The sequence below is a fragment of the Sciurus vulgaris genome (assembly GCF_902686455.1).
Source record: "Sciurus vulgaris genome assembly, chromosome: 10".
In the NCBI taxonomy this organism is placed as follows: domain Eukaryota; kingdom Metazoa; phylum Chordata; class Mammalia; order Rodentia; family Sciuridae; genus Sciurus; species Sciurus vulgaris.
This window is the reverse complement of record NC_136470.1, coordinates 80,224,419-80,251,659: the sequence shown is the minus strand read 5'-3', so window position 1 is coordinate 80,251,659 and position 27,241 is coordinate 80,224,419. Positions and strand designations below refer to the sequence as shown.

Below are 27,241 nucleotides of genomic sequence, written 5' to 3'. Positions count from 1 at the left end.
TCTAACTCACTTCACTTTTCCATGATTCCTCCTCATGATTCCCAAGATTGTTTCAAGGATATGAAAGAGATTTTAAAGAGACCGGCAACAAAAGTAGGACAAAGGGGGGATTATTAATTTTATTATTCTATTCAATTACTCTATTGTATTCATTTTGTAGTCTCTAGGCTCCTTCATTCTTCCTCAATACCCAAATATTAATTGGTCGCCACAGTGAGCATTCACCAAAGCAGATTTCAAGACCTTTGCTATTCCCCACTCTCGTTCCCGCTCCTCTCCAAGTCTTTAACCACTAGGGGTCCTTCAGGTTTCCCACCCGGAAACTATGCGGACGGGGCGGAGCGGGGATAGAAGGAGTACACTGGTCCCGCCCAGATGCTTGTGGGCGCATGCGCCGGGCCTCCGCGGACTGTTCGTGCTGCTTCCCTAGGATGGGCCGAGTGCTGGTTTCAGTGACGGACTGAGTACGGGTGCCGGGCAGGCTCTTGCGGAAGTCCATGCGCCATTGGGAGGGCCTCAGCGGCTTTTCTGTGCCCTTGTTGCCGAGGGCCTCTTCCTGGGTCATTCCTGGATCAAGAGCCGCACTGGGGTTGACACGGGGGCTCCCGCGTGGCCGTCTCGGCGCTTGTGTGACCTCTACGCCGGCGATATGTGGCGAATGCGTCGGGTCGCGGTGGCCTGGTAAGTACCGGCTCCGACCTGGCCCCGTTATTTTAGGGCCAGGATTGTCCTAACACTACGTCCAGAATGTGCAGATAACGCCCACACCAGGCCGAGGGCGGTTGAAAAATTCCCGGATACTTTTGAGGACCAGAGTTACGGAAGCTCTGACTAGGCTTATCTGTGGAGCTGACTGGCTTCGGTTTCGACCCTCGTCCCTGACCAGCTTGAAGAAGATTCTGGACGCCTCTATCTTGGCCCTTCTCTGTTGTCCTTTTGTCCCTGTCCTTTACACCCTTTTGACCTCGCTGTTATCTCTGCCTCTACTAGTTTCTTCTTCTTTTTTAAATTCTCTCCTTGTCTGGCCTGGCTTTGTCCCTGTATCGCCTTCCGTGCGCTACTCTTAACTGTCTTTGCTTCAACCTCCGCGCCATGTGTACATTTACACCTGCAAGTACTTAGGCTCTTCTTCAGGGTGAAGGGGCCTCTGCCTATTTGCCTAGTCCTCTGATTGGAGTCAGATCTAGAACAGTGACGCACATTGTGTCAGAGATGGTATTTAGAGATGCACTCTTCCTAGGAGCTTTTTTCAGTGTTTAAGGAAGAGGACTTGACACTTGCATTTTGAAGCAAAGAAGCTAATGTGGCACTACTTTTCTAATTATACAATCGTTTTGACTTGTTTTAATCCTACATAGAAAACCATAGAAATCTTCATCGCTGTGGATTACTATATGCATTTAAGCTTATTAAATTGATTTTATTTTTTTATATAATTTGTTCTAATAACCTTAGGTAACCTTCACCCTTAACTCATTGTTGCAGATATTTAATAGGAAGTAATATGCATCAAGCAAGATTGGGAAAATTTAGTTTTCCTCACTTAACCCAACTTCTAAACACCAGCCTTGAATTTTTTTCCGAACTTTTTAAGTGGTGTAATTTAGTGTTTATAAGGAATAGAATCCATTCGTTTTTTGAAAGTTAACTGAAGTGCAAATGCAGATAAAATAGTTATAGTGTTAGTCAATTAGAATAATTGCATAGTTATTTTTAATAGAATTTTAATTTTTTAATAAATTCATGGTCTTTGGCACCAATAACTTGATGAGAAATATTTCTATTTCTCATCATTTAATGAGGAAACATGTATTTAAATAAAAGAGACTTCAAAAAAACAGTATACTCTGGATCAATTGAGATGTGTAGGAAAAATTTTCAAAATTGAATTTAAAGACAAACCGATTTATAATTGGTACTATTTGTTTATTCAGTTGGGTGTTGTTGGGCTAAGTTGTGACTGAAGTTACTATGGATGCCATAGAGTCCTGGCTTAAAAATGTCTTATGATGACAACACAGTTTAGCTACCAGAAGACGTGAAGATGTGAAAAGTCAGAAACCTTAAACTGTGGATTTGTCTTTTGCTATAGTTATTTTGCGTGTTATAAAGGAGTACAGTTAAATTCCTACTCTTCAACAGGTGGGAATGTGAACATTTTGACATACATATATAAAACATGCTAGTGGACATGTGAGGAGACCAATGACCAGCATTTATTTGGTGCAATAAATATTTGTGTAAGATTAATGAAAAATGAACAACATATTAGGAATTATATTTTAAAAGAGATGGTGAATAAGCAAGAAAGTAGATAACTTCTTGGGATAGGGAGTCTATTTTGCATCACTTGATTTTTAAGTTTTGTTTGCATATAGCAGTCTTTCTGTTCGTGGAAGTTTTTAGGATCTCAGCTTTGTCCTCTGTCTTAAATTTCTCAAGGCTTTTGTTCAGGTGTGGGTTTCTTTTTTCACTGCTCAACTGGCTTGACACTCAGTGGACCTTTTTGTTAAAAAGATCATTATCTTTCTTTAGTTCTGGGAAATTTTCTTATTTTCTTTCTTCCATTTTTCCTGTTCTTTTCTTTCTAGGCACTTTTTAAATGAATATTAGTCCTCAAATTGATCCTGTATGTACATGATTTCCAAAATATGGCCTGTACCCTTCATCTGTGAAAAAATACATGTACTGTAATATGTGGATGTACACATTAACCTGTGTGTGTGTGTGTATTTCTTCATTGTATATATCTTTACATTCTAAGTGGATCTTAACTTGAAGGGTAGTATACAAAAAAATAAATAAACTGCAGCTAGAAGCTTTGATACTTTCTTCTAGAACCTAGCGGATCCTTTTGTGCACCCCATGGGATGCTTTTACCCCATCCTCTCACCCTCTTTGGTATCTCTTTACATCACTTAACTTTTCTCTAATGTTTTCCTCATTTTTTTTTTCTTTATTCAACATTCTAGGGGATTTCCGTAATTTATTTTCCAGCATTGGTTTTGATTTTTTTAAAATATATTGGAAACAAAATAAAAATAAGAAATAAAAATGTATTGACCATTGCAACTTTAATCTCCATGAACTACCTTTTAGTATTTAAGCTCTTTTTGACTCTTAGAAATGTTTAATTCAGTAAGCTTTCTATTGTTCTTTGATTACTATTTTTAAAATAGTTTTGAATAACAACATGCTCTTATTTATGACTTAAGTATTTTCAGGGACCTTCCTGAAAGTCCTAATAAGAATTTCATATCTATTCTTTTTCCAGGACTAATAATGTTATCTTTGTTCTCATCTTGAGTTGTTGATTATCTAGAGTATGTTATCTAATCGTATTTAACCTGATGGACTAATAGTTGATGTAGATGCCAGTTTGGGATACCTCTGAGTGAGAGAGCTAATTGAGCAAACTGTGTTTTAGATATTTAGTGTATCAACTTGCAGGCTTCATTTTAGGGAGAAGAGGGGTGATTTCATCTTGTTACATATACTCATACTGTTATAGACTTAACTCTGAGAAGTTCCCCCACACATGCTTGCATACTCTTCAAAGCCTTAGCGCTTCCCTTCTTCTCTGACAAATTCTCAGCCTCTGCACAATCGGTACAGCTAACATTTGGCTGAATTGGAATGGACTAGAGGATGATCCATGCAGACTCTCCTCAGATAGTGCTGCAGTAAATCTCAGTTACTTCTTTTTACTCTCCTACCTGTATCTCGAGAGGACCTTGTTGTAAAAAGCAGTTCCCTCCTGTGTGAACATTTATCTTTTGAATTGGAAGCTCTTGAAGTAACTCTTGAGGATGTCTTTCTGAGTCTTAGGATTTGCGTAAAGTCGATTATCTCTTCCAGAGGACTAATTAATGAACATTTCACTTGTAATTACTGACCTGAAATACTTGAATATCCTATCCCTGTCCCTGATTCTCACCCATAGTTATTGCTGCCATCATTGTAGAAATAGAAATTTTAGGAATTTGGGAGAAAATAATGAAAAGCAAAAACATTCTAGGTATGAATTAAGTACTGGAGTTCATCAGGTTGGATATATATTTGGTTTAACTCCTTTCTAAGAAATGCAAATAACTTTTTGAGGGTTAAGGGGTATTTATTCAGTTACACATTAGTGGAGTTTAGTGCAAATTATGTTGAAGTGATGTTATTGAGCACTTACTTTGCTTGCATTTGCTAGGTTCTTTGACCTGTTTTTTGCAATTTAATTCTTCCAGTAACCTGTGTTCATGCAACAGATTTATTGAGTGTCTGTCATTTGTGAGGCACTGCAGACTGTAGAAATATAGTGGTAAACAAAACAGCTTCTTGGCTTTTACTGGTAGATTTTCGTTTACTGGTAGAGACCAATATTAATCCAATAACTACATTAGTATATAACAAGTTGAAGGAAAAGTAGAACCAAGAGCTGTAGCAGGGGGACTTGAATTATAATGAACTTTCAGTGACTCCTTATTGCCTACAAAATAAGGTTCAAACTGCCTGATATTCAGTGACTTCATAGTTTGTCCTTAGACCACCTTTCCAATTTTACCTCCCACTGTAAACTTTCTTTGTCTGCCCCTTGGATCTCTTATTGTTTCACCTCTTTGCCCTTCTCCCTGTCTGAGATTTCTCTTCCTTTTTCTGACTCTCACTTTCCACTTAATTTTTGGGTTTTACTTTTTTTGGGTTTTTTTCACGGATCACTGCTCTCAGGGATGACTTGTTTTCCTCTTAACTCTTGTACCACTTAACTGTCTGCTGTGCCTTTGATTTGAAGGGTTTGTTTTGTTTTAATTTTTATAGTGTATGATTTCTGAGAGTTCCAGAGGTGGTGGCAAGTACTCCAAAATGTCACCATAGCCTCTTATCTGGAGCCACACTGTTTATGCATTTACTGCTTCCCACATTCTTGTCCACCAGTGTATGTTGTGGAAAGAATTTGGGCCTTTTTGTCAGACTGAACCTAGTTTCAATCCCTTTTCCACCATTTACTAGTCATTTTACCTTAAGCAAGACATAATTTTAAAAAGCAAATTTGTGAAAGAAGATACCTTGCTTACTGGGTTTTTCCAAGAGTTAACCAGTAATATAATTTGTAAAAATGGCATGATGTCTGGCACTTGGGAACATAAGAGATTCCCCTTTCCTTCCATTATCCTTTACAACATTGTTTCCATGTTGCATAATTTCTCTTTAGAAGTTTCTAGTCCCATGTAATTAAATGAATTAATATTTTAAAACTCCTTAAAATTAGGTTCGACCCATAGTAAGCAACTATGAACGTGTGTTAAGATCTGGCATGTGATTCTTGTTGGTAACCTTTCATTCTCTTCAGGAAGGACAGTAGCTTATACAGTTAACATGTACTTTTAGATTTTGTTCTCTTTTGGGGATGCGGATGGCTTTTTTGCTATTTTCATTTTTCTGGGGACCTGGTTCCTAAGGTGGGATTGATTAATTTTTAAAAATATCCATCCCTGGGCTATAGAATTGGGAGAAATAGATAAGGGAAAAGAGAATAACTGTTTTAAACTGCCAAAATATTTGTGCTTAAAAGCAAAACTTTGCATGCATTTATTTGTTGTTGTTTTTGTTTTATTTGTGATAATGGAGATTGAACTCAGGGGCACTCGACCACTGAGCCACATCTCCAATCCTATTTTGTATTTTATTTAGAGACAGAGTCTCACTGAATTCCTTAGTACCTTGCTTTTGCTGAGGCTAGCTTTGAACTTGTGATCCTTCTGCCTCAGCCTCCCAAGTTGCTGGGATTACAGCCATGTACCACTGCACCCGACATTGTGTGCATATTTGTTTTCAACTTTTACTTACAGTGAATACCTGTTAATAAAGTAAATACCCACCTTTTCTCTTTTTTGGATTCAATTTCTTGGACCAGTATCTTAACCCACATATAATAAATTACAGTGCAAGGTCTGGAGTTTGCCTGCTTAGGATTGAATCTCACTTTTATTTCTTGTCTCAGTGTATTCTTGGGTAAGTTTTATTTGTTTGTTGTTTTTTAATATTTTTAGTTGTAGATGGACACGATACCCCTATTTTATTTATTTTTATATGGTGCTGAGGATCAAACCCAGTGCCCCACACATATGAGGCAAGTGCTCTACCACTCAGCCCCAGCCCTGGGCAAGTTGTGTTTTATGCTTTTGTGCCTCATTCTTCTCATCTGTAAAATGGGGATAATATAGGTACTTTCTTTATAGGATTATCAGCAGGATTGAATGAGATAGTCCGTGCTGTAGCCATGCTTGGCACATAGGAAATAACTGATAAACATATAAATAGTTGTATGTCCATTGTGGTTGGTCACATGTACATGTGTATCTTCTTTAGAGTATTGCTTTTTTCTGTTATTTCGTTTGTGCTATTATCACATCTTTATTTTTTTGTTTCAGTGAGGTCTGCCAATCCTTAGTGAAACATAACTCTGGAATAAAAGGAAACTTACCACTCCAAAAACTACATCTGGTTTCAAGAAGTATTTATCGCTCACATCATCCTACCTTAAAGCTTCAAAGACCTCAATTAAGGACATCATTTCAACAGTTTTCTTCTCTAACAAACCTTCCTTTACGTAAATTGAAACTTTCTCCAATTAAATATGGCTACCAGCCCTGCAGAAACTTTTGGCCAGCACGGTTAGCTGCAAGGCTCTTAAAACTTCGATATCTCATTCTGGGATCTGCTGTTGGGGGTGGCTATACAGCTAAAAAGGTGAGTTTAACTTTCCTATTGGTTTTCCAATTATTCCAGCATGATTATTTTGATTTTTATAGCTTTGGTCATTTTTCTTTAGTGTGGTTTAGTATAATTGATGTTTAAACACTTATTGTGTGCCTTTACCATTTTCCAGGTTATTTTAATGATGCTAGTAGGAAGGTGCCTTCTGAATTGTAGTTATAATTATAGGAGATAAAAAAAGCCTAGAGGAAGGTCCCTGAACTGAGAGTGAGAATACGTAGGTTTGATTTTCAGTTTTGCCATCTAGCATAGATGGGAAGGTTAGGTAGCTTGCTCACAAGGCCACTTCTTGGCAACTCTGGGTCCAGAAACAAGGTGTCCTGTCTCATGATGTATCTTCCTGCTGCTCCATGGTGTTGTTTAATGCCAAAGTGAAATCAGCTTGAAATAGTTATATATTTTAAATTTTTTTATTTTCCATATTTGGTGGAAGAGTATTTGCGTGTTTTATATGCTTGCCTACTAATTTGTTTTTAGAAGAACTAAAGCCATGTAAATTTGTGTCTCCAAAGCTTAGTACATTATATAATACATTGCTCTTTGTAGATTAATGTGTTCTAGTTGAAATAGCTCTTACATTTTTTATAGCATTTAGAATAAATGATTAACATATTTTTCTTATCTTTTAGACTTTTGATCAGTGGAAAGATATGATACCAGACCTTAGCGATTATAAATGGATTGTGCCTGACATTGTGTGGGAAATTGATGAGTATATTGATTTTGGTTTGTATCATCAACATTAAAATATTTTTATGGTTATTTCTTTAGGAAAGAGAAATAGTTTACTGACACAGTTTCTTAAGTTCTGAGTCTAATATATTTTCACTATAAAATAGAATATCAAAGAAAAGAGTTGTATGAAAAAAATTATTTAGTAGTCTATCACTTTGACACAGCTACCACCATTCTTATAGAACATTTTCTTTTAATTGTACTTATTGTATGTGGTTAATATTTTAGTTCTTTTTAAAAATTATATAGTCATAAAGACATGTACTTTGGTATCCTGCTTTTGTTACTTAACACATTTTGTCAGCATTCCATGCTGCCATACAACTTTTCTTCTTTTTGCCATGTTCCTTAAAAGTCTGTCAGTATTCAGAATGATTTCTCCTCCTAGTCAGATATTGTCTCTCCCCTATTTAATAAGTAGATGAGGAAAAATTATATTTGGCAGCTGATTATCAGTAACTCATGGTGATTTAAAAAATATTTTTATTGAGCTCTTTTCCTTAATCCCTTTTTAAGACATTGTCTTAATTTCTTGTCATAGGTATAAGTGGAATTGGAATTCATCTCTATAAGCACTCATTCACAGCATTTCTTAAAAATGAAACTTATATTTGACTAAGGCATTTTTAGGAAAAGCACACTTTCTAATTGGTTTTCTAATATTCATGGATACTTTTCAACATAATACATTTTCTACTCCCTCAGTATAGTAGCCGAGAGCTTGTATTCTAAAGCTAACCTGCCTGAACTTGAACTCTGGCTCTCCTGCTTCCTTGTTGTGTGCCCCATTATCTCATCTTTAAATGAAGTTGACAATAGTAGCAATTTTGTAGAGATGCTTTGAGGAGTAAGCAAATTAATACTTTTATAACCCTTAGATTAATATCTGACATATTCTTGAGACAGTTTGTGACTGTTTATGTGTTTTGGTTTTCTTCAGATAAAATTAGAAAAGCCCTTCCTAATTCAGAAGACCTTGCAAAGTTAGCACCAGACATTGACAAGATTGTTGAAAGCCTCAGCTTATTGAAGGACTTTTTCACCACAGGTAACAAAGGACCTGTTTGATCTAATTTAAAGATTTAAGAACTACAGAGGAAAAATACATACTTGTATTTGTATTCCCATCTTTTAAATTAAAATATTTAGTATGTTTTCTAAAAATGATAAACTGTCTAAATTTTGTTAAACAGTGGTTTTAATCTTTGTCTAGCTTAATAAACTATAATTTGTGCTTGAAAAAAATAGCACTTGTTCTTGACAAGTAGATGAGACTTCCTATGTATTTGCTTTTCATAATTGGTTAGAACCAATATGATTTTAAAACAAAATTTGAGGGACCATAATGAGTAGAATTTATAAGGCTAATCCTGGCATATTTGCCCAATTACTACCCTATTGTGATATAAATCTGAGATCTCAGACACCTTTGCTTGCTCATTCCTATTAAATTTTACATTTGTATTTCCCCTTCTGCTGATTTTTCACAGGTCACAAATTGGTTAGTGAAGTCATAGAAGCTTCTGACCTACTTCTCTTGTTAGGTGTGTAAAAAGACATTTTTGCTGACCTTAACGTGCCTTTTATTATGCTTCTAATAAACTAGTTGCAAATAAAGTTGCAGACCAAAGTATAATGCTGCTTACGCTGAATTTTAAAACCCCAGAAATATATTAGGCAAACTCATTATCCTTCAGGTGCAAAGAATGAAGTAATTATTTTGCAATAAAACTAAAATTCCTAAATATGTATGTATAAAATTAAACCTAGTAAAAGAAAATTTGCTTAGCCCAAATATTTTCTTGAAATATATCTAATTGTTTTTGATAATTGAAATGAAAAGTAATTTTAGTTTGTCTCATCTGCCCTGTCATGGTTGACATTTTAAGTTTGTTTTTGTGTTATATACTTGGCTTGATGACAGTGGTATTTGAACTGTAAGTACTCTCATGTAAAATAATCCTTACTAAAGATTTTCTTATTTTTTATTATAATTTTTTCTTATTATAATTTTCTGCTCAGTAAGTTAAATATGTACTATGATTTTTAGAAGTTTTCTGCATATGTTACCAATAATATTCCTTAAAATAAAAATAAAAATGATTTGATGCTTTGACATTGAGTTGCTCTAAAATCAGTGTACTTTTTAATTAATTAGACATTGTTTGGAATTTAACTTAGGCTATGAACATCACTAAAGAAATTTAAAGGATTGCATATTTTTAAGGTTCACCTGGAGAAACAGCATTTAGAGCAACAGATCGTGGATCTGAAAGTGACAAGCATTATAGAAAGGTAAGTATAAAACAGAATTCTTTTCATACATAGTCTTGAAAGATTTTTAAAAGTGTTTACCATTTGAAAGATTTGAAAGTGGCAGAGTGGCAGCATGAGAGGAGTAAATACAAAAGTATCTAAATAGATGTACTTTTACTAGTCTTATTGCAAAAATGTTATGTGACAATTCTGGAAATATAATTAGAGTAGCCCATTTTCTTCAAATATGTTCTCTGAAATAATAATTCAAGAGTTGGCCCCAAGAAAAAATTTTGTTGTTAAATACATGTGGGAAAAGCCAGGGTAGACAAAGCAAAATGACTTCTTTTCCTGAGGATTTCATAGACCTTAATATATTCATGGACTTTGTGGATCTCCAACAGAAATCAAAACGTACAGGATTTTCTGAATTTATTTATTAACAGAACCTCTTGCTCATGAAACATCTTCAAGGGACTAAATTTTACATAGGGGAGGATATTGAAGAGAGTAGAAAGTGAGTTACTGGAGTCCACAAAATTATGTATGGGGTTATTTAAGGTATGTTGATTTCAATGCATCCCTCTAGAACAATTCATATTAAAGCTATAGGAGAATTGCATATACATGTTTTAAAATTGCTCAGTTATATTTATAATCATGTTTACCTGACATTTTTTGTCTTTATTTCTTTTATCCTTTTGATATGGGTAAAATAATTAATTATACAAAAAGGTTTTGAAAAATAATATCTAGAATAATAGATTTGTGGAAAAAATATTCTGAACATTTTTAAATTAAATGTGAAATATGTATATTTTATGCTGAGTTTTAATAATAGGAAATAATTTTATGTTTATGTGGGGTAAAGGAAGAAGAAATGATTACTGCATCTAGGTTTCCATCTCTTTCCGTGTCCTTGAACTTTGAACATTTCATATAACAGTTCTGATTTTATATATCAAGATATTTTTCTTTCACTTTTTAACTTTTATCTTTTGAAGAATGTATACTTCAAAATGTGTACTTGTCTTTTGATTTGTTCTTTTCTGATACACTTCGCATTTACATAATTTTAACCAAATAGTACTCTAGACTTTTCATGCTGTTGATGGGCTACAGCTTATTTGGCATCAAGGCCTTGGTTCTTGAGGCAGGTAAACTTAATGTTTAGGAATAAACTAACCTAACTGGGGAGAAGGAGCCTTTGTTAGGATGATAGTGTGGTTTTTTTGAGTGACAGTATTTCTTTTTGCCTAAATCAGTTAGAGGAGGTATGCATATCTGCTCTCTTTCTGATATGGCCTGGGATCACTTTGGTGATAGAAGAACTTATCTCAGGACTTAGATAATTCCCCCAAAGCTCTGCCAAGTTGATAAATGAATGATCAATAATTAACTGGGAGCTCTGCAATTGAGATAAAGCAAAAGAATGTGTTTTGGAGAATTTAATTAATTATATTTACAGATTTTACTTTATACAATAGACATGAAAATTAATTTATTGCTTTATTTTATAATTTATTTTGCTTGTGTGAGATAAATGCCCTTGTAGACAGTTTCCTTTTAACTTTTTTAATATATAATTTATGGTAACTATTTTGCCCAATAAAATCTCACATTATTTCTTCCCAAACATTTGTTTTAAACACTAAATTTAGATTGCAATTAAGCTGCTTTTGTTACCAATTAAATCAAATTATAGTAAATATAAACTTGAAAATTTACTGTGAAAAAAAGTACCTCCAGCCCCAGCTGATGGTTTTAAATGCTATTGATACAAAGCACTGTTTCTAAGGATTATAATGCTTGAGAATAATGAACAACTAAGACATGATGCAGGTAAACTGACCCGATTTTAAGAGTCTTTCCTACAATTGATGATTGAATGCAGTCGTGCAAGGAGAGAACTTTGCATAGCAATAAACTTTTTGAAATCACAGAGACATGAAGTTTGAAAGTCTGAGTGATAATCAGAAATGGTAGGGTGGCATCCAGAGGTTAGCTGATAACCTTTTCAGTTGGTTCAGTCTGATGTCTGAGAACCCAAAATTTAAAATAGCATTTTAAAATAGGTTTGAAGCAGTTATACTTCAGTTGAATGGTTGTCAGGAAACAGTTTCTGACTGGACTTCTATGGAAAATGTTTTACAACTAGAACTAAAATAAAGATTTATCCTTTCTAATAGGAGAACACATTCAGAGAAGTCCTGGCAAGTAAATGAACGATTAGGACCATTCAAAGTCAAGTGGAGCGAAAGTGGTAGGAGTTGAGGGAAACCTAGTTGTCAGATAGTTTGATTGGATTCAGACAAAATGAACCACGTGGTGAACTGACCTATGGTGCCTAGTCTGGACTCACTAGACTTGTGTTTGGGAAGTTGTTATAGAGGTCTTCAAAAATTCTACAGAAAGAATATATTCCCCCGTAATGTTGCACAGACTAAGTAATCAAGATTCTTTGGTTTACCTGGATTTACATCCATTTAGTTTGCAGATACTAGTTATTTATGCTATGTTGATCAAAATTTCTGATATATATCTTTGATTAATAAAACATTGAAAAAATAGTAAAGCCACTTTGTTTAAACTAACTAAGCCAATTTATTGAGGTATGTTTGGCACACAGTAAAATCACTTTTTAATAAATGCTTTTTGTTAAGTTTAAAACGTGCCCTCTAGAGGAAAGTCACCCTTGCTGTAAACTGAATAAAATTCTTAAGACCCAGTGAACTTAAAACCTACCTCAAGACAATTTGGGAATTGGACTGGTGAGCCTATTTTTGTGAATTAATGGAATCATTTAAATCTGCAGATTTCTGCATAATAGTCATATGTAAGTAATAAGACCATTAGTGTATATTCTTTATTAGATTCTTTAACATTATTGTGTTCTAGTGAAAATTAATTTGTTAAAAGAGACATTTTGTTATCTAGACTTTTGTTTTATCATGTTTCTGTTTGGTCAAAAGCATCTCACAGAAGTAAATAATATGGCCATTCTGAAGATAACAAGCACATTCGTGATTTACAGAAAATATTTGAAGGACTTTTTAAAGGCCCAGATCATGAAAAGTAGTAGGAGTATTTTCAGTGTAATTATTAAATGATAATACATTAATACTCTAGTAACATGTTATTCAAATTTTTATTTTTATGAAATATCCCTTCTTTTTTTAATTAACCTGCCTAATTTCCCCATGTGCCTGTTGTCACCTTCATGAAGTCTTAAATAATCATTTTAATTTCTTCGGTTATCCTTTCTTCAATGTTTAGAATACTTGCCATATGAAATACTGTTTACTTTGGTTTGCATTCTTCCTATTTAATGGACCATTTCTGTCACTAAATCTCTGTCCTTGGAGGACCCAGGATAATGCTGAGAGCTCTTAGCAAAATTAGTTGATTGCTTTAACTCATTAGAAGAGAGGCTGATTGGAAGTAAATACATTTGTTTGATGTTAACAGAGGTGAACCAAAAGATTTTTTTTGCTCTTATTACCTTTGTGTTAGCTGTAAAAGCACTTACTGTAAAGCACTTATATTCTGAATTGTAGTAAAGTAATGTTGCTTACATAAAGTTTGCATTTCTGGGATTCCTCACACAACTGATAATGTAGAATTTGTAGCAAAATTAAATTTTCACAACTGTCACTATCAAGTAACCACAGATTTGGGGGATTCTTAAGTTTTCTGAGTACATAACAACTTGCAACTATCCTTGGTTAGATTCTTAGCCAGAATCCAAAACTATTTGTGTCCTGGAGCATAGTATATAAGAAACTAAGGGATCAAAGAAAGAAAAAGCAACACTAAGTGTTTTTATTTGATCTGTACATATATATGTATATGATACTGTTTTTAGGTAACCATTTAGAACAAAGAGAATTTAGTAGATGTTGTAGTATCAATAATTTCTGGCAAGAGCTATTTTATTCGTCTCTTACAAGTTTATATAGATATTGTCCAAAAAGTAAAACAGAATATGATAGTTCTGGATTGGAGCAACTTCATCCCAAATGGAAAGACGTATTGCCTTGCGATAACCAATAACAGCATTTTTCAGTTGACATAAATATCTTCAGCAGAATTATGTATAACTGGGAGGGGAAAAATAAGAAAATAGTTCTTTTTAACTAATCAAATAGCAGAATTATTCAAACTTTGGAAAGTAGTATAATGCTTAAGAATTTTTTTTAACTAGAAGGGGAAAAAAGTCTTTACTTTCATGAAGTTCTTTTGCCAGACCAAAGACACCATAAAATTTCTGAAGCAGGGATTGGTAAGCTTCTTTACAGGGACAGAGTAAGTGTTTCATTTGGGCTTGCAGGCCATAACGTCTCTACAGCCTGTGCACTGTAGTTTGCCAACTTTTGCTCCACAGTAATTTAAATATGCCTCCCTTTGTATTGTATTATTATCATTTTTCCTCATTTAAATGTAATTGAACCTCGTGGGTCAAAAGCACTTTGGAGCCACGCGCAATGGTGCATGCCTTAATCTCAGTGACTGGAGAGGCTGAGGCAGGAGGATAGAGTTCAAAGCCAGCCTCAGCAAAAGGGAGGTGCTAAGCAACTCAGTGAGACCCTGTCTCTAAATAAAATACAAAATAAGGCTGGGGATGTGGTTCAGTGGTCAGGTGCCCCCTAGTTCAGTCCCTGGTACCAAAAAAAGAGCACTTGTACTCTAGAGTTACTACTGATTTTCTTGATCTGATGTTGTGATTAAAAACAAAATAAAGCTGAGAGCATTTACATGAAATATGAGACTAAGAACTGCAGTGTCAATTTGAGATCAGCCAGGAGACGTTTAGAGAGTATATCATCTGTAATTATTAACAGGAATTATTTATCAATTATTTATAGCAATTACTATATTTTATATACATTTTTATATAGATATATGTATATATGTATACACATTTTATATGTATATACACATGTTTTATATATAGTATTTTAAGAATAATGATTTGTGTACTATTTCTTGAGATAAAAAATGTCAAGGCTTGCATAAATACTTATTAATAAACATATTTTGTACACCTGAGGAGTATATCTTGCATAGCAGGTGCACACTTTCCTTGTCCTTTCAGTTCCACATGGTTTTAGATTAGAAGGTCTAAGCCCATCACTTGGTATTTGAGGGTGAGATTTGATGCCTAAAACTAGGGCATCCTTAAAATGTATAGTACCACCTTAAGATGTATATCATAGTGTAAATAGCTTTTTATATGTCTAATTCTTGTTTTCTTCCCACTTTTTTCAGGAGGTAACAGTTAATTTCACCCATCTTCACATAACAGTGCTTCAGTAACAGACTTGGAAGGAAAGTGAGGTGTAATTAGAAAGAGAGCATTTTCTTATAATCTAATAGATATTAAGTATTTATCATGCATTTGTATTTAGATATAAGCAATGACCTAGGGATGGAGTATTTAAGCTATAAATAAAAAAATCTTTGGCATTTTATAAATTTTAGTACCGGTGATATATAAATATAGCAGGCACATTATTATGTAAGCCAACATAGGATGCATGTAAGCCAACATGCTTCTAAGGCAGTTGTATGAGAAATCTAAACACTTGCATGATTTGAAGAAGTGATAACCAAAATAAATGAACAAATTAATAAAACTGTCAGATTACTTTTCTTACTGTTTGATGAAAAGCAATGATATAAAAAAATGACAGAAATTATGAGAATGAGAATGATGAGGATAGTTAGTTGGCAGTATATTTTTTTGATAGATTTGACAGTGACCATAATAAAACTGATTTGTTCAAAAGATATGTCTTTAAAGATTACTTCAGACTTTATAAATATATTTTGTATTATTGAATCTGGAAACAAATTTGAAATTTCCCTTGTCATATGGAAAAAATATCAATTATTTCCATTCTTTGATTTGTAATAAACCAATCAGTTTTATGCATTGTCTGATGTTGGCAATGATCAGAGCCTAGTGTATTAAAATTAAGGATGAAGCAGAAATTCCCAAAATTGTGTATTAACATTTATACAATTTAAAATGCTTTACTATAATACTAATTTCTGTATTTGTTTTCTGGAAAACTCTTAAATTTATAGAAGTGTTTGGGTTCTATAAGGTAAATTAAGCAAGTAAGCCTCTGGATGAGTTAAATTTTGAATGTAATGTTTACTAGTATTTTGGACTCTCTAATTATATAAAACAAAATACTTTTGGCAGTCATTTAAAAAATTCTGAAGCTATTTAAACTTCAGTTTAGGTTATTTTAGTAAGTATCAGCTTTCCTAATTCTGTTTTTATGACTTAATAAAAACTGAGCCCATTGGTTTTCCAGACACTATTCTTACACAAATTAGTTATTTCATTCATTAAAACTTTACCTTTTTAGGATTTCTAATTGAGAAAAATCTTAAGCTTATGACATTGCCAATTGCTAGTTGTCCTTTCACATTTCTCAAGATTGATTATTTTATAGACCAACAATTAAAAATACTGTGTAGAAAATGACGTTTTTATTATCATGCCACAAAAGAATACAGTGTAACAAAAATTATAACCAATTTAACATTTCACAATTAAGTAGAATTAATTTTAGAAATAAAAAATAATTATTTTGTGTCTGGATCCAAACTAGCTTTTGTTTCATTTTTAATTTTTATAATAATTATATTATCTTTGTCTTTATTATGTTCTTTTATAGTGCTTCTGCTTGATAGTTGATATATGCTTGGTTATGTTCTCAGAGGCTATTTAATGTCAAAACAGCTCATAAAAAGTGAAAATTCAGTCAAACTTGTTGTTTAATGTTATAGAAAATCAAAATACAGCATAAAACATTTTTTAACTTACAAAAATTTTTTTTAATTTTAGCTTGTGTGCAGAGGCACATAGAGTATGAGTTAATATAAAACCTTGATTACCTTGCTCCTTGAAAACCCAGATTAATGGGGTTTTGGGAGACTGTAGTCTTCACGTGAAGAAGTCATATCAAGGAAAAAATATTCACTTAATAATAATAATAAGTAAATAAACTATTATGGTTTTCCAATTAGTCTGGTGAGAATTATGGTTGGAATTAGATTTAGACCTGTAAGATGAGCAGTGTTTTAAGAAATATCAGTTTTGCTTTTTTCTCCATGTTTCAAGTTAGGAGCATATACTAGGTCACATTGGCAATTCAGAATTAAGGGTTGTGCCAGGAAATCCAGTGAACTTCAATGCTGCCTTCCTGGAGCATTCCAGTTAGTCTAGGTTTTACTGGGTGTTGATGTATATCTGGCTTACATTATTCAGCAGTTATGATTGCATTTTACTTTTTAAGCTATGCTGTTTTATTTTTCTGAGACATCTAATTTTACTGAGGGGGAAAATGGAAATGCAGTACAGAGCCCAGCTGTATGAAGGCTCTAAAGGTGCATGGGTTTCCATTTTTGTTTTTTAACCTATCCATTCCTCCCTATCTTACATCTATTCTTTGTTGTGCCCTTTGATTTAACATTGTTCTCCTCCCCAATTTTCCTCTTCTCCTCATTGTAAACTCATGGCAGGGTCTGCTTGGTGAGCTCATTCTCTTACAACAGCAAATTCAAGAGCATGAAGAAGAAGCACGCAGAGCTGCTGGCCAGTATAGCACGAGCTATGCCCAACAGAAGCGCAAGGTGATGGATGATTTAAGGGGGCTACTGATGTGTTCACACTAATCAGCCATTTCTGCCAAGATCATGTCGCCTTAATCCATTCATGGACTCAAATTACAAGAAATTATTTTTAACAAAGTTAAAAAAAAAAAAAAAGACACATCATAAAAATATGTAGCTTTCCTGGAGTGGATATATAGTTTAGTATAGACAAAGCTGAAAATATCAAGCTCAATTGTAGCAATTTAGTTTCCAAAATGAGCTTATCTGTGAGGGTCCATGGATTTGTATTTAGAATAAGATTATGAATTACTGTTTATGTGGTCCAGTTGTTCAGTCACCCAAATATTGATGCAATTAAGAGGTTGTTTAGACTGTTAAGTAATACCACAGTATAGGTTCCTAAGTTTGTATTGTTAAGAGATTTTTAGATTCTAGTAAAATAATTGATTTTGCAGTTATACTCTGAGATCCTAAAATTCAGGTAATTATGTTACATCTATTAGATAAAATAGTTTTAAAATTATACACAAACCCTATTCAGGAATAAAGGTTAAGTTGTGCAATTAACTTCCAGGAGGTTCTGATGTCTACATCAACCAATACTGTAGATAATGATTAGGTTCCATAATTCTGCTGACTAACCTTATCTCATTTGGTGGTGGTTAACTCTTGACAGTTCTCATCATAATTCTATTTTTTCAGTGTTACTTACTGGCTCTTCTAAATTCCATGGCTGTGGAATCAAAATTTGTATTTTATTAGCAGTCAATAAAGGAATAAATAGGAAGGAAAAGAAAATAAATTATATTTAACTTACTTTAACGTTCTCTTTTCTGTATACTGTAAGTGTACCATTTAAATAGTCTAACAAACAGGATGTTTAGGCCAATCTATTCATCCCATAGATTTGTTACAGAAAAAAGGGGGAAGATCTAGTATATTCTGGTATGATACTTAGAAATAGGAATATAGCTTTATTTACAAGTTGTTCTGAAGTGTTTTTTTCATAATGGTAAAATTGAAATGAGTCCCTGTTATTCTAAGATTCCAAGATATGGTTAAAGATTACCATTGTGCTTTTGAATCTAACAGTACAGTACAGTAATGAATACTCATTTTCTATATTGCAAAAGGTTAATATCCATTGTGGGCCTACTTCACTAGGTTTTATTCTGACTTAGAAATATTATCCCTATTTCTAATGTTTATTGGATTATTCATTTTATGCCTCTTGTTTGTAAAATAGAGACTGGTAGGTCTCTAATTTTTTTTATTAAAATAACTTAGCGGGGTACCAGACAGGCCTTGTTTGTGCCCTCTTTGTTACCTTGTATGAACTCTAAGTGGGACTTTAAAAATAATTTATGCTCTTCTGTAATGAATTCCACTTGTCATCCTGAAAGAACATTTCCTTACTGAATCTTTACCTCCTTCCTAGAGTTAGTACAGAGATGACTTTTCAGCTCTTCACTGTCATGATCAAAATTCTTTTGAGATTTTTGTCATTTCAGTCATTTGAGTTTTACTTGAGGTACAAAACAAACCACCAGTACTTTTTGTTGCTTTTTAATCCTTGTTTCTCCTTTATCTTCTTGAAACGATAAGAAGGTCTTAATTTTTTATTATTTTGCTAGACGCAACTAATAAATTTTCCCTAGATCTTTTAAGTAAAAGAGCTCAAGCAGAGCTAATAGATTAAAACTGCCTGTGGTAGTTTTGCCTCCTAAAAGTATCTGTACATATGTAGAAATCATTACAGTGACCTTCTTGTATATGTATTTCAGAATGCCACAATGGCTTAGTAGGAAAAAATTCTTATTTAAAATCAGGCTTGGTTTTGTGAGGAGCTAGTAAAGGTTTTTCTCTTTCAGCTTTAGCTTGTTTCTGCGTAGGATTCCGCTCTTTGTCCATCATTTTCACAGCCCTGGAATTGTAGAAAAGCTCTGTTTTCAAGACCATTGATACCATTTCTGTCAGGGTGAGTTTCAAATTAATTTCATAAAGAAAACTAAATATGTTAAACAACAGAACATGAGCTTCTCATTGTAAGTAGCTGAATTTTACCAGTAAAGCACATAAAAATAAAATGTACCCAAGTTGCTAACTAAGACCTAGGTAAGTTTCAAGTTGAAAGTAGAAGAAAACATGTAAACATATATTCTCATCAAACTTTGACATTTGTTTTAGAAACCTTAAAGTTTTCTTGCTTCCTAGGAAAAAAGAAAGGTCTAATTTTTATTCCACCACCACTTATCCTTTAATATAACATCAAGATTAATTTTGATGGTACATTAGACTAAGCAGGTAGTCAGTAAACTATGCTTGAGTAATTTTTCACAATTGTGCCAGAAGAGTAAATGATAAATTTAAATATTCCTAAAAATTCAAATTTATAAAAATCTCAACAGTTCTTATTCTAAATACTAATAGTAAAATCAAGATTGAATTTGTTATGTTCTAATAAACCTATCATTCTAACTTATTTAACTTATTTTATAAAACTAATAATTTAGTTAACCTTTTATAGCTCTTGGCTTATAATAGACATTTTAACTTTTTTATATAATTATTATTAGTTTCTTAATTATTGCCCTGGATGTTTGAGTGTGTTGGATTTTCTATAATAATTTAGGATATATTACATGAAATCAGTAAATATTCATATTCAAAGCTAAAATAGTTGAAACTAATGCTTATGTATTTTACATGTATTTAGCTGCAGTTGGATGAATATTTAGTAGAGCAAAGTAAATCTCGAAGTGCCATTTTAAATGATCTCGGTATTTAATCTGCATAACAAATTACTTATGATCATACTATTATAGAATGATGGTATACCATATGATCATAATATGGAATTATTTATTTCTTCATTGACCTTCTAAATTTTGTTTTTTCGGTTATGGGCTTCTCCTCAACTTGCTTATCTCCTTATGTTTTAGGAGACTTAATAATTCTTGTCCATTCTAAATACACATAGTCAAAATGAAAAATGAAATTTATCAGCAAGTTTCTGCTTGCTATACAGGATTGGGAAAACAAAGTTTATCTTATTTTTTTTTCTCATTACCAAATCATTCTTAGAGATTTTCAGACATAGTCTTTCTAGAATAAGAAAATGTGTCTATTATTTCTAGTAAGCCTATCATTTGTTTAGGTAAAAGTTTGGGGGAATTTTGTAAAAGTACTTAGAAATAGGAATTAAAATCTGAAAATAACCAAGCGCACTAGTGCATGCTTGTAATCCCAGCAGCTTGGGAGGCTGAGGCAGGGGCATCACAAGTTCAAAATTAGCCTCAGCAACTTAGTGAGGCCCTAAGCAAATCAATGAGAACCTGTCTCTAAATGAAATATTTTAAAAAGGGCTGGGAATGTGACTCAGTAGTATAGTACCCCTGGGTTCAATCCCAGTACAAAAACAAAACAAAACAAAATCTGAAAATACTTTATAGCATGGACAAGACTTACTAATGTCTACCTCAATAATCATTTAAAATTTTTTCATATGTATTTGCTGCCATTGATGTCTTGATTGCTTAAATAGCTCAGTGAATATGTACGAAGATTTTAAATGATAAAGAATATGAATTTAACTTAGTTTTTTTCTCCTGTAAAATAAATTCACATCTAGAAATTTTGATATTTCAGAAATTAGAAAATAATTTTTAAAGACTAAGGATGACAACTTCTATACCTTATCAAGAAGTCAAAGTGCAGTTTGTGAATTTGTCATAAGAGACATCATTTTTATTACAATTGATCATCGTATTTTGCATTTAGATTTGTATTGTGACTACTTTAAAACCTGTTATAAAATTTCCTGGAGTTTTCAAAAACATTTTATGTTAACACTATTAGTAACAATTTGAAGTAGTTTACACAATACCTGTGGATTTTATTATCTTTTTGTTTTATATTCAAATCAATGTTAGTTGTTGTACTTGGTTTCATTATTGTAAATGCATTCCCTAAATTATAAGGGTTGCCGGATCTTGCATTGGAACTGAATTTAAAAACAAGTATCATGTTCAACTTAAAGCTCTAAAATTGCAACTTGCCTTTTTGCATTTATTATGCACTTACTTAAAGTACAGAAATGAATAGTTTTTCCTTAAAAAATACACTGTGACCAATGTAACATGTATCTGATTTCCCAAAACACATTTCTAGAGGGATATCAATATTTTACTCTCCAAATTGTAAGTCCCTGTGCTTTAGTACAAAACAACCTCTTAAGAATAAACGTGTTAATCTCTTTTTCTAACAAGCCTTTCATAAGAAATGACTGGAATGACAACAGGAAATTTATTCTGTTAAAAGGTTTTTACTTATTAATATATAAGATTTTGATGGACCTTTTTCCTGTTGGTTGCTGGCATTTTAATTTTCTTAAATAATCACTTGATTAAATTTTGTTTTAGTTATGCATATAAAGCCAGTAGTTTTTACTCTTGATACTTTTTAAAAAATTTAACTTACTGTACATTTCTATATAAACCTAACTGTTCAACTAAAATTAACTTCTTTTAAATATTTAGGTGTCAGACAAAGAGAAAATTGACCAACTTCAAGAAGAACTTCTGCATACTCAGGTAATTCTGATGAGTAAGAAAACCCAGGGTCTTTTTTTAAAAATCCAGTGGAAGTTTGGAAGTTTACTTTTTTAGCAAAGCAATATTTGAAATTGTTATTGATAAAGTGCTTATTATCACTAAGAGAGAAAAGCTAATTGAGAACTAAGAAGGAACTACATAATTATTGAATTAACTTGTTTATGTGTGAAAACTCATTTTGAGTGAATTTTCCTAATTTAAAAGGTAAACTACTGTGAAAAAAGGAAAGTGGTTTGATCTTATAGAAACTCACACATACATTTTTATATTGATAATATTATTTCTTTAATTGGTAACAGTTAAAGGAACTTGAGTTGAGTCTACCATGTAAGTCTAGTGGACTCTCAGAAATCTTTTTCTTTGCTTCTCTGAAGCCTAAAACCAATGGCTTTTCTAACGATATTTGTGATTCTACTTTGAAAAGCTCTTCTTTTAATAGTTGGTAAAAAAATCATCATTTTTAATACCTATTCTGTGAGTAGGTAACTTTCGCAGTATTATGAGTAGATGACTTTCTAGTACAATATTGTCTTATCACTCCATTATCTGTTGTTCTACATAAATAACAGTAAAATACAATCGTTTAGAGTTATTTTTAAAAGTTAACAGATTTATCATCTTGGATCTTTGTATTTAGGAAAAAAACAACAACAAGGGTCAATCTGGATGAAATTAAGTGAATAGTATGTACATTTTGAGTCATAGGTTTCTTTGATTTTTTTCATTGAGTCTCATACCTGACTATATACTAGAATCACCTATACTCTGGATGACACCATATAGTTTTTTTATTTTTTTACTATTTCTGTATTTATTTATAGAGTGTTATAGTTGTACATAGGAGTTGGGTTCATTTTGACAAAATCATACATGGCATGGAATTTTATTTCAGTCCCTGTTCCTTCCCTCCTCTCCTTCTTCCCCCATTCTCCTTCTTCTGCTAATCTTCGTTTCACTTGATTATTTATCTTTGATTGATACTTTCTACATATACATAAAGGTGAAATTCCCTGTGGTACATTTATATATGCATATAACATGATTTTGTTAAATTCATTCATTATTTCCTTCCCTTTCTCATTCTTTCTGTCTCCCTCTGGACCTCCTTCAACTCTACTGGTCTTCTCTATATATTTATGATACTGACTACCCCTTTTCACTACCTTCTTTCCCTTATTTTGCTCTAGTTTCCACATAAAAGAGAAAACAATCAACCCTTGATTTTCAGTCGGGCTTATTGCACTTAGCATGATGTTCTCCATTTTCTCCATTTACCAGAAAGTATCATAATTTAATTCTTTATGGGTGACAAATATATGAAAAAGGGTTCAACATCTCTATCAAACAGGGAAATGCAAATTTAAACTGCACTAAGATTTTATCTCATTCCAGTCAGAATAGCAGTTATCAAGAACACAAATAATAATAAATGCTGGCAGGGATGTGGGGGAAAAGGTACACTCGTACATTATTGGTGGGACTGCAAATTAGTACAATCACTCTGGAAAGCAGTATGGAGATTTCTCAAAATATTAGAAATGAAATACCATATGACCCAGCTATCCTGCTTCTTGGTATTTATCTAAAAGAACTAAAAACAACATAGCATAGAGATACAGCAGGGGTTAAAAATCATTGGTGTTATAGATGTGGACATGATGTGGGGAGGAGAGGAGCAAGTGGGCAGGAATGCGTGCTGGGCCTGCATTGGCCATCTTCGCTGCTCAAAGTGATCTGGACAGTAGCAAGTAGCCTGGCTATTGCCAGGAGCAGGAGAAAAGGTCATCAGTCTGCCTTGTCTCTCTCTCCACCCTCAGGAGGGGCAAGAGGGAGCAACTGCTGATGTCACAAATACACTTTCAGAAAATAACCTCTAAATCTTGGTTGAATTTTTTTAACCTTCCTCTGTAGATTAGCAATAGGAGTTTCTTATGTTCTCTGCTATGTAGTATTTTGTTGGGAGAACAGGTGACACATTGGCTAATATTCTTTATAATGATCCTCATGCTAGCATTCAGATGATAATGACAGAATCTTCTAGAAGGATAAATGAACTCAAATGCAGTTTCTAGCCAACATAAAGATGAAAACAGACATCACTGAAAACCTCTATCAAAAAGTTAAAATTCTTTATTGGGATATGTACGCCCTTAGAATCTAACATGTCACAGCTACCATGAGTTCAGTGTTGTAATAAAGTGGTGTTAAAGACTTTCCTACTGTGAGATTAAAGACCACAGGAGAGATCACCTGTACTGGAAAGCAGCTAAAGCTTTTCAATATGTTCATGACCATTATTTAGAAGATGCTGATTGGTGTATGAAAGCAGATGATGATACATATGTCATACTAGACAATTTGAGATGGCTGCTTTCAAAATCTTGACCCTGAAGAACCCATTTACTTTGAGAGAAGAAATACTATGTAAAGCAGGGTTGCATGAGTGGAGGAACAGGATGTGTACTAAGGAAAGAAACTTTGAAGAGATTTGGTGGTGATGCATTTGAAACAGTCAGATGTATACATAGTTCATCCATTGAAGACTGGGAAATGCGTGGAAATTGTAAATTTAAAACTGGAGATTTCTAGAGACAACTACTAGAAAAGAAATTTTTCATCACTTTCTGCCAGAACACTGCCTAACCAGAGGTTAACTACCCAGAACCTTTTGGTACTGTTATTATAACTATTATCCTCCTGTAGAGGTCCTGGTTGCTGTTCTGATATTGCAGGTTCTTTTCACTATGTTGATTGTACATCAAGCATGTATACCTTGTTTATTCATCCAAATGGCTATTTATATAGATATCAACCTGCCTTACCTGAGAAATTGAATTAATTCAAGCAAACAAAACTGAAGATCCAAGAGTATAATTAGGAAACCCTTGAAAGAAAAGTGTGAGTGACCCAAGGTAAAATGCCTAGCATTGCAATGAAGAACTTCTGCATTTTTGACATAGAACCCTGAAATCCCAGTGAGGAGTTAATTCTGAGTGAACATTCCATATAGAAATCTTTCAAATGACTAAGCTGAAACTGTGAAGTCTCTTAAAATGTTTTGATATGGTAATATATGTGTATGCACATACACACACACATAACACACATATATAAGGAACTTACATTTTTAAAACTGACAAAGTAGCAGAACTAGAAGAGATTTTGTTGTTGGCTCCTGATCATGTATATTATTGTCATTGAGAAAATAGTTAATTTTGCTAAAACTGCACTGCACTATGTAACATACACATTCCTAAACAGATCTGCCTTGAAGAAAATTTACAAGGAAATATGGTTGCTCAGTATTGTTTATACTTATTTGCAGTGTGATATAAATGAACCTCTCACCCTCCCCACATACGTAGTTATCTAATGAAAATTTTATTGTGGTTATTTATAATTGGCAATATCTATTCAAGAAGAAGGTAGACTAAGAATGGCACTTATCCTAAAGTACATTAGTAAAACTACATTTTGAAAGTTCAAAAATTCACTGGTCTCACAGTGATCCCTACATTAGCAGCATCAGTATCCTTTAGGAGCACGTTAAAAATGGCAGATTCTTGTCTCCATCCAATTCTGGGAATGAAACCTAGCAATCTTTGTTTTGCAAAGCTCTCAAAGTAATTGTGATATGTCCTACAGTATATCATTGTTCTAGAGTGTTGCAAGGGGCTAATAGCACATCTCTGCAGAGTAGCTACAGTTGACACGTGTTCTAAAGAATGAAATTGTAAACCCTAAAGTAGATTCCATATTTACAAGGAAATGAGCCAGTGGAAATCCTACCACCCTTATGTATACATTAATATCAACCCTTTGACTTGTGCCGTTGTAGTTATTAGCCACTGGGCATTGACACAACACTTTATGCAGTATTTATAATATGATAAACCCATGGAATTTGCTATGTCCGTATCAATGATCTCCAGTAGAAAGACTTATGAAGGCCACCTGAGAAATTGAAAGTTTCACAGTAAAAAAGCATGAAAAGAAACAGATGGAGTTAACAATATGCTGTTTAGCCCAATACGTACCAAATTAATATAATTTCAACATGAAATCCATATAAAAATATTAAATAAGATTATGCAGACAGCATATCTTTGTAGACAACCATATTTTAAGTAGTTTCTTGTGACTTGTGATTGTCATATTAGATGATAGTAATCTACCAGAATTTTGTTATATGTGCTATTAGTAGATATAAATGAATGTAAAAAATATTTATAGTACAGTGTAACCTGTTTGTATTATATGATTCAATTATATGTTTACTTTAACTTGGTTTAAGCTGGACATTCTCAGAGGATAGGACCATGATTAACTGTTATTTACTTTGTTCTAAAACTTGTTTTAATCAAAAGATTAAAACCTAAAAACTTATCTAAGAAATATTTTCTATTATGAAAACTGTGGTGTAGGTTATATATAAACATTCTGCTGATTAAAGGGAGGAGTGCTTCTTAGTAGTTGCCTGTACATTTTTAAATGTTTAGAAGAAATAAGAAATAGGAAGACCAGTTCACAAGGATCACATTTACTTAGGAAGAAGTGTATGTACCAAGCAACTACTGTGACAGAATACCCTCTATGAATGTATTAGTTTTCGTTACAATCTGTTTTTATATCATAATTTTAAATATTGACATGTTTTCTTTGGACATTGGCATTTAACAAAACTGAAGAGTGTATGAACCTCTGACTCAGACAAATCTGTATTCAAAAACTCTGTTCCTCCACTGACACAAGCTGGGTGGTCTTGGGCAGGCTACCAAACATCCCTAACCTTAAAATCCTACTCTGCATAACTCCTGCCACATGGGGTTTCTAGGATGGCTAAGGGAGTTAATGCATGGGAAACAACTTAGTAAATGGCCGGTCACATGCTACATGCTCGGGTATTGAAGTTATTATTACTTTATATCATATCTTCAATTAAAACAAAATAACTTGGGAATGGAAAGAATCTGAATTTTTGTCAAATGGCCCTATAATGAAAGCCTTAAATTTCGATACAAAAAGAAATACTGCCTTTTTAGGTGTACTTCAGAACTTAGTTTTTAAAATTCTTACATATTTAATATTTCTAAATAACTCAATTTTTTCAACATAAGCAATTTGTAAAGAATTTTTCAAATTAAATGCTAAATTACAATAGAAAATTGTGAATTTCACTGTATAATAATTCAGGAGTTTTTCTTGTTATTGCCTTATAAGCCTTTTAAATGTAATATTCA

The 27,241-nt window shown here is 33.1% G+C and overlaps 1 protein-coding gene and 1 pseudogene across 5 annotated transcripts in view; both read left to right on the top strand.

Annotated features, from left to right (window-relative positions):
* Positions 1–435: 435 nt before the first annotated feature.
* The window catches only part of OPA1 (OPA1 mitochondrial dynamin like GTPase), an 81,244-nt gene continuing 54,438 nt past the window's right edge, over positions 436–27,241 (top strand). Inside the window, exons 1-8 of one of the 4 annotated variants that reach the window (XM_079101458.1) lie at positions 440–681; positions 6,420–6,738; positions 7,395–7,491; positions 8,441–8,548; positions 8,991–9,044; positions 9,728–9,795; positions 17,296–17,406; positions 21,927–21,980. In XM_079101458.1, the coding sequence (XP_078957584.1) occupies positions 650–681; positions 6,420–6,738; positions 7,395–7,491; positions 8,441–8,548; positions 8,991–9,044; positions 9,728–9,795; positions 17,296–17,406; positions 21,927–21,980 (843 nt within the window). In that variant the 5' untranslated portion in view covers positions 440–649. Of the gene's footprint in view, positions 682–6,419; positions 6,739–7,394; positions 7,492–8,440; positions 8,549–8,990; positions 9,045–9,727; positions 9,796–17,295; positions 17,407–21,926; positions 21,981–27,241 lie in introns of all 4 variants that reach the window. The other 3 variants (XM_079101455.1, XM_079101456.1, XM_079101457.1) reach the window with 3 other exon arrangements.
* LOC306638224 (glycoprotein-N-acetylgalactosamine 3-beta-galactosyltransferase 1-like) lies at positions 21,987–26,003 on the top strand (annotated as a pseudogene). The gene has a single exon. The product of its transcript is annotated as a glycoprotein-N-acetylgalactosamine 3-beta-galactosyltransferase 1-like (transcript).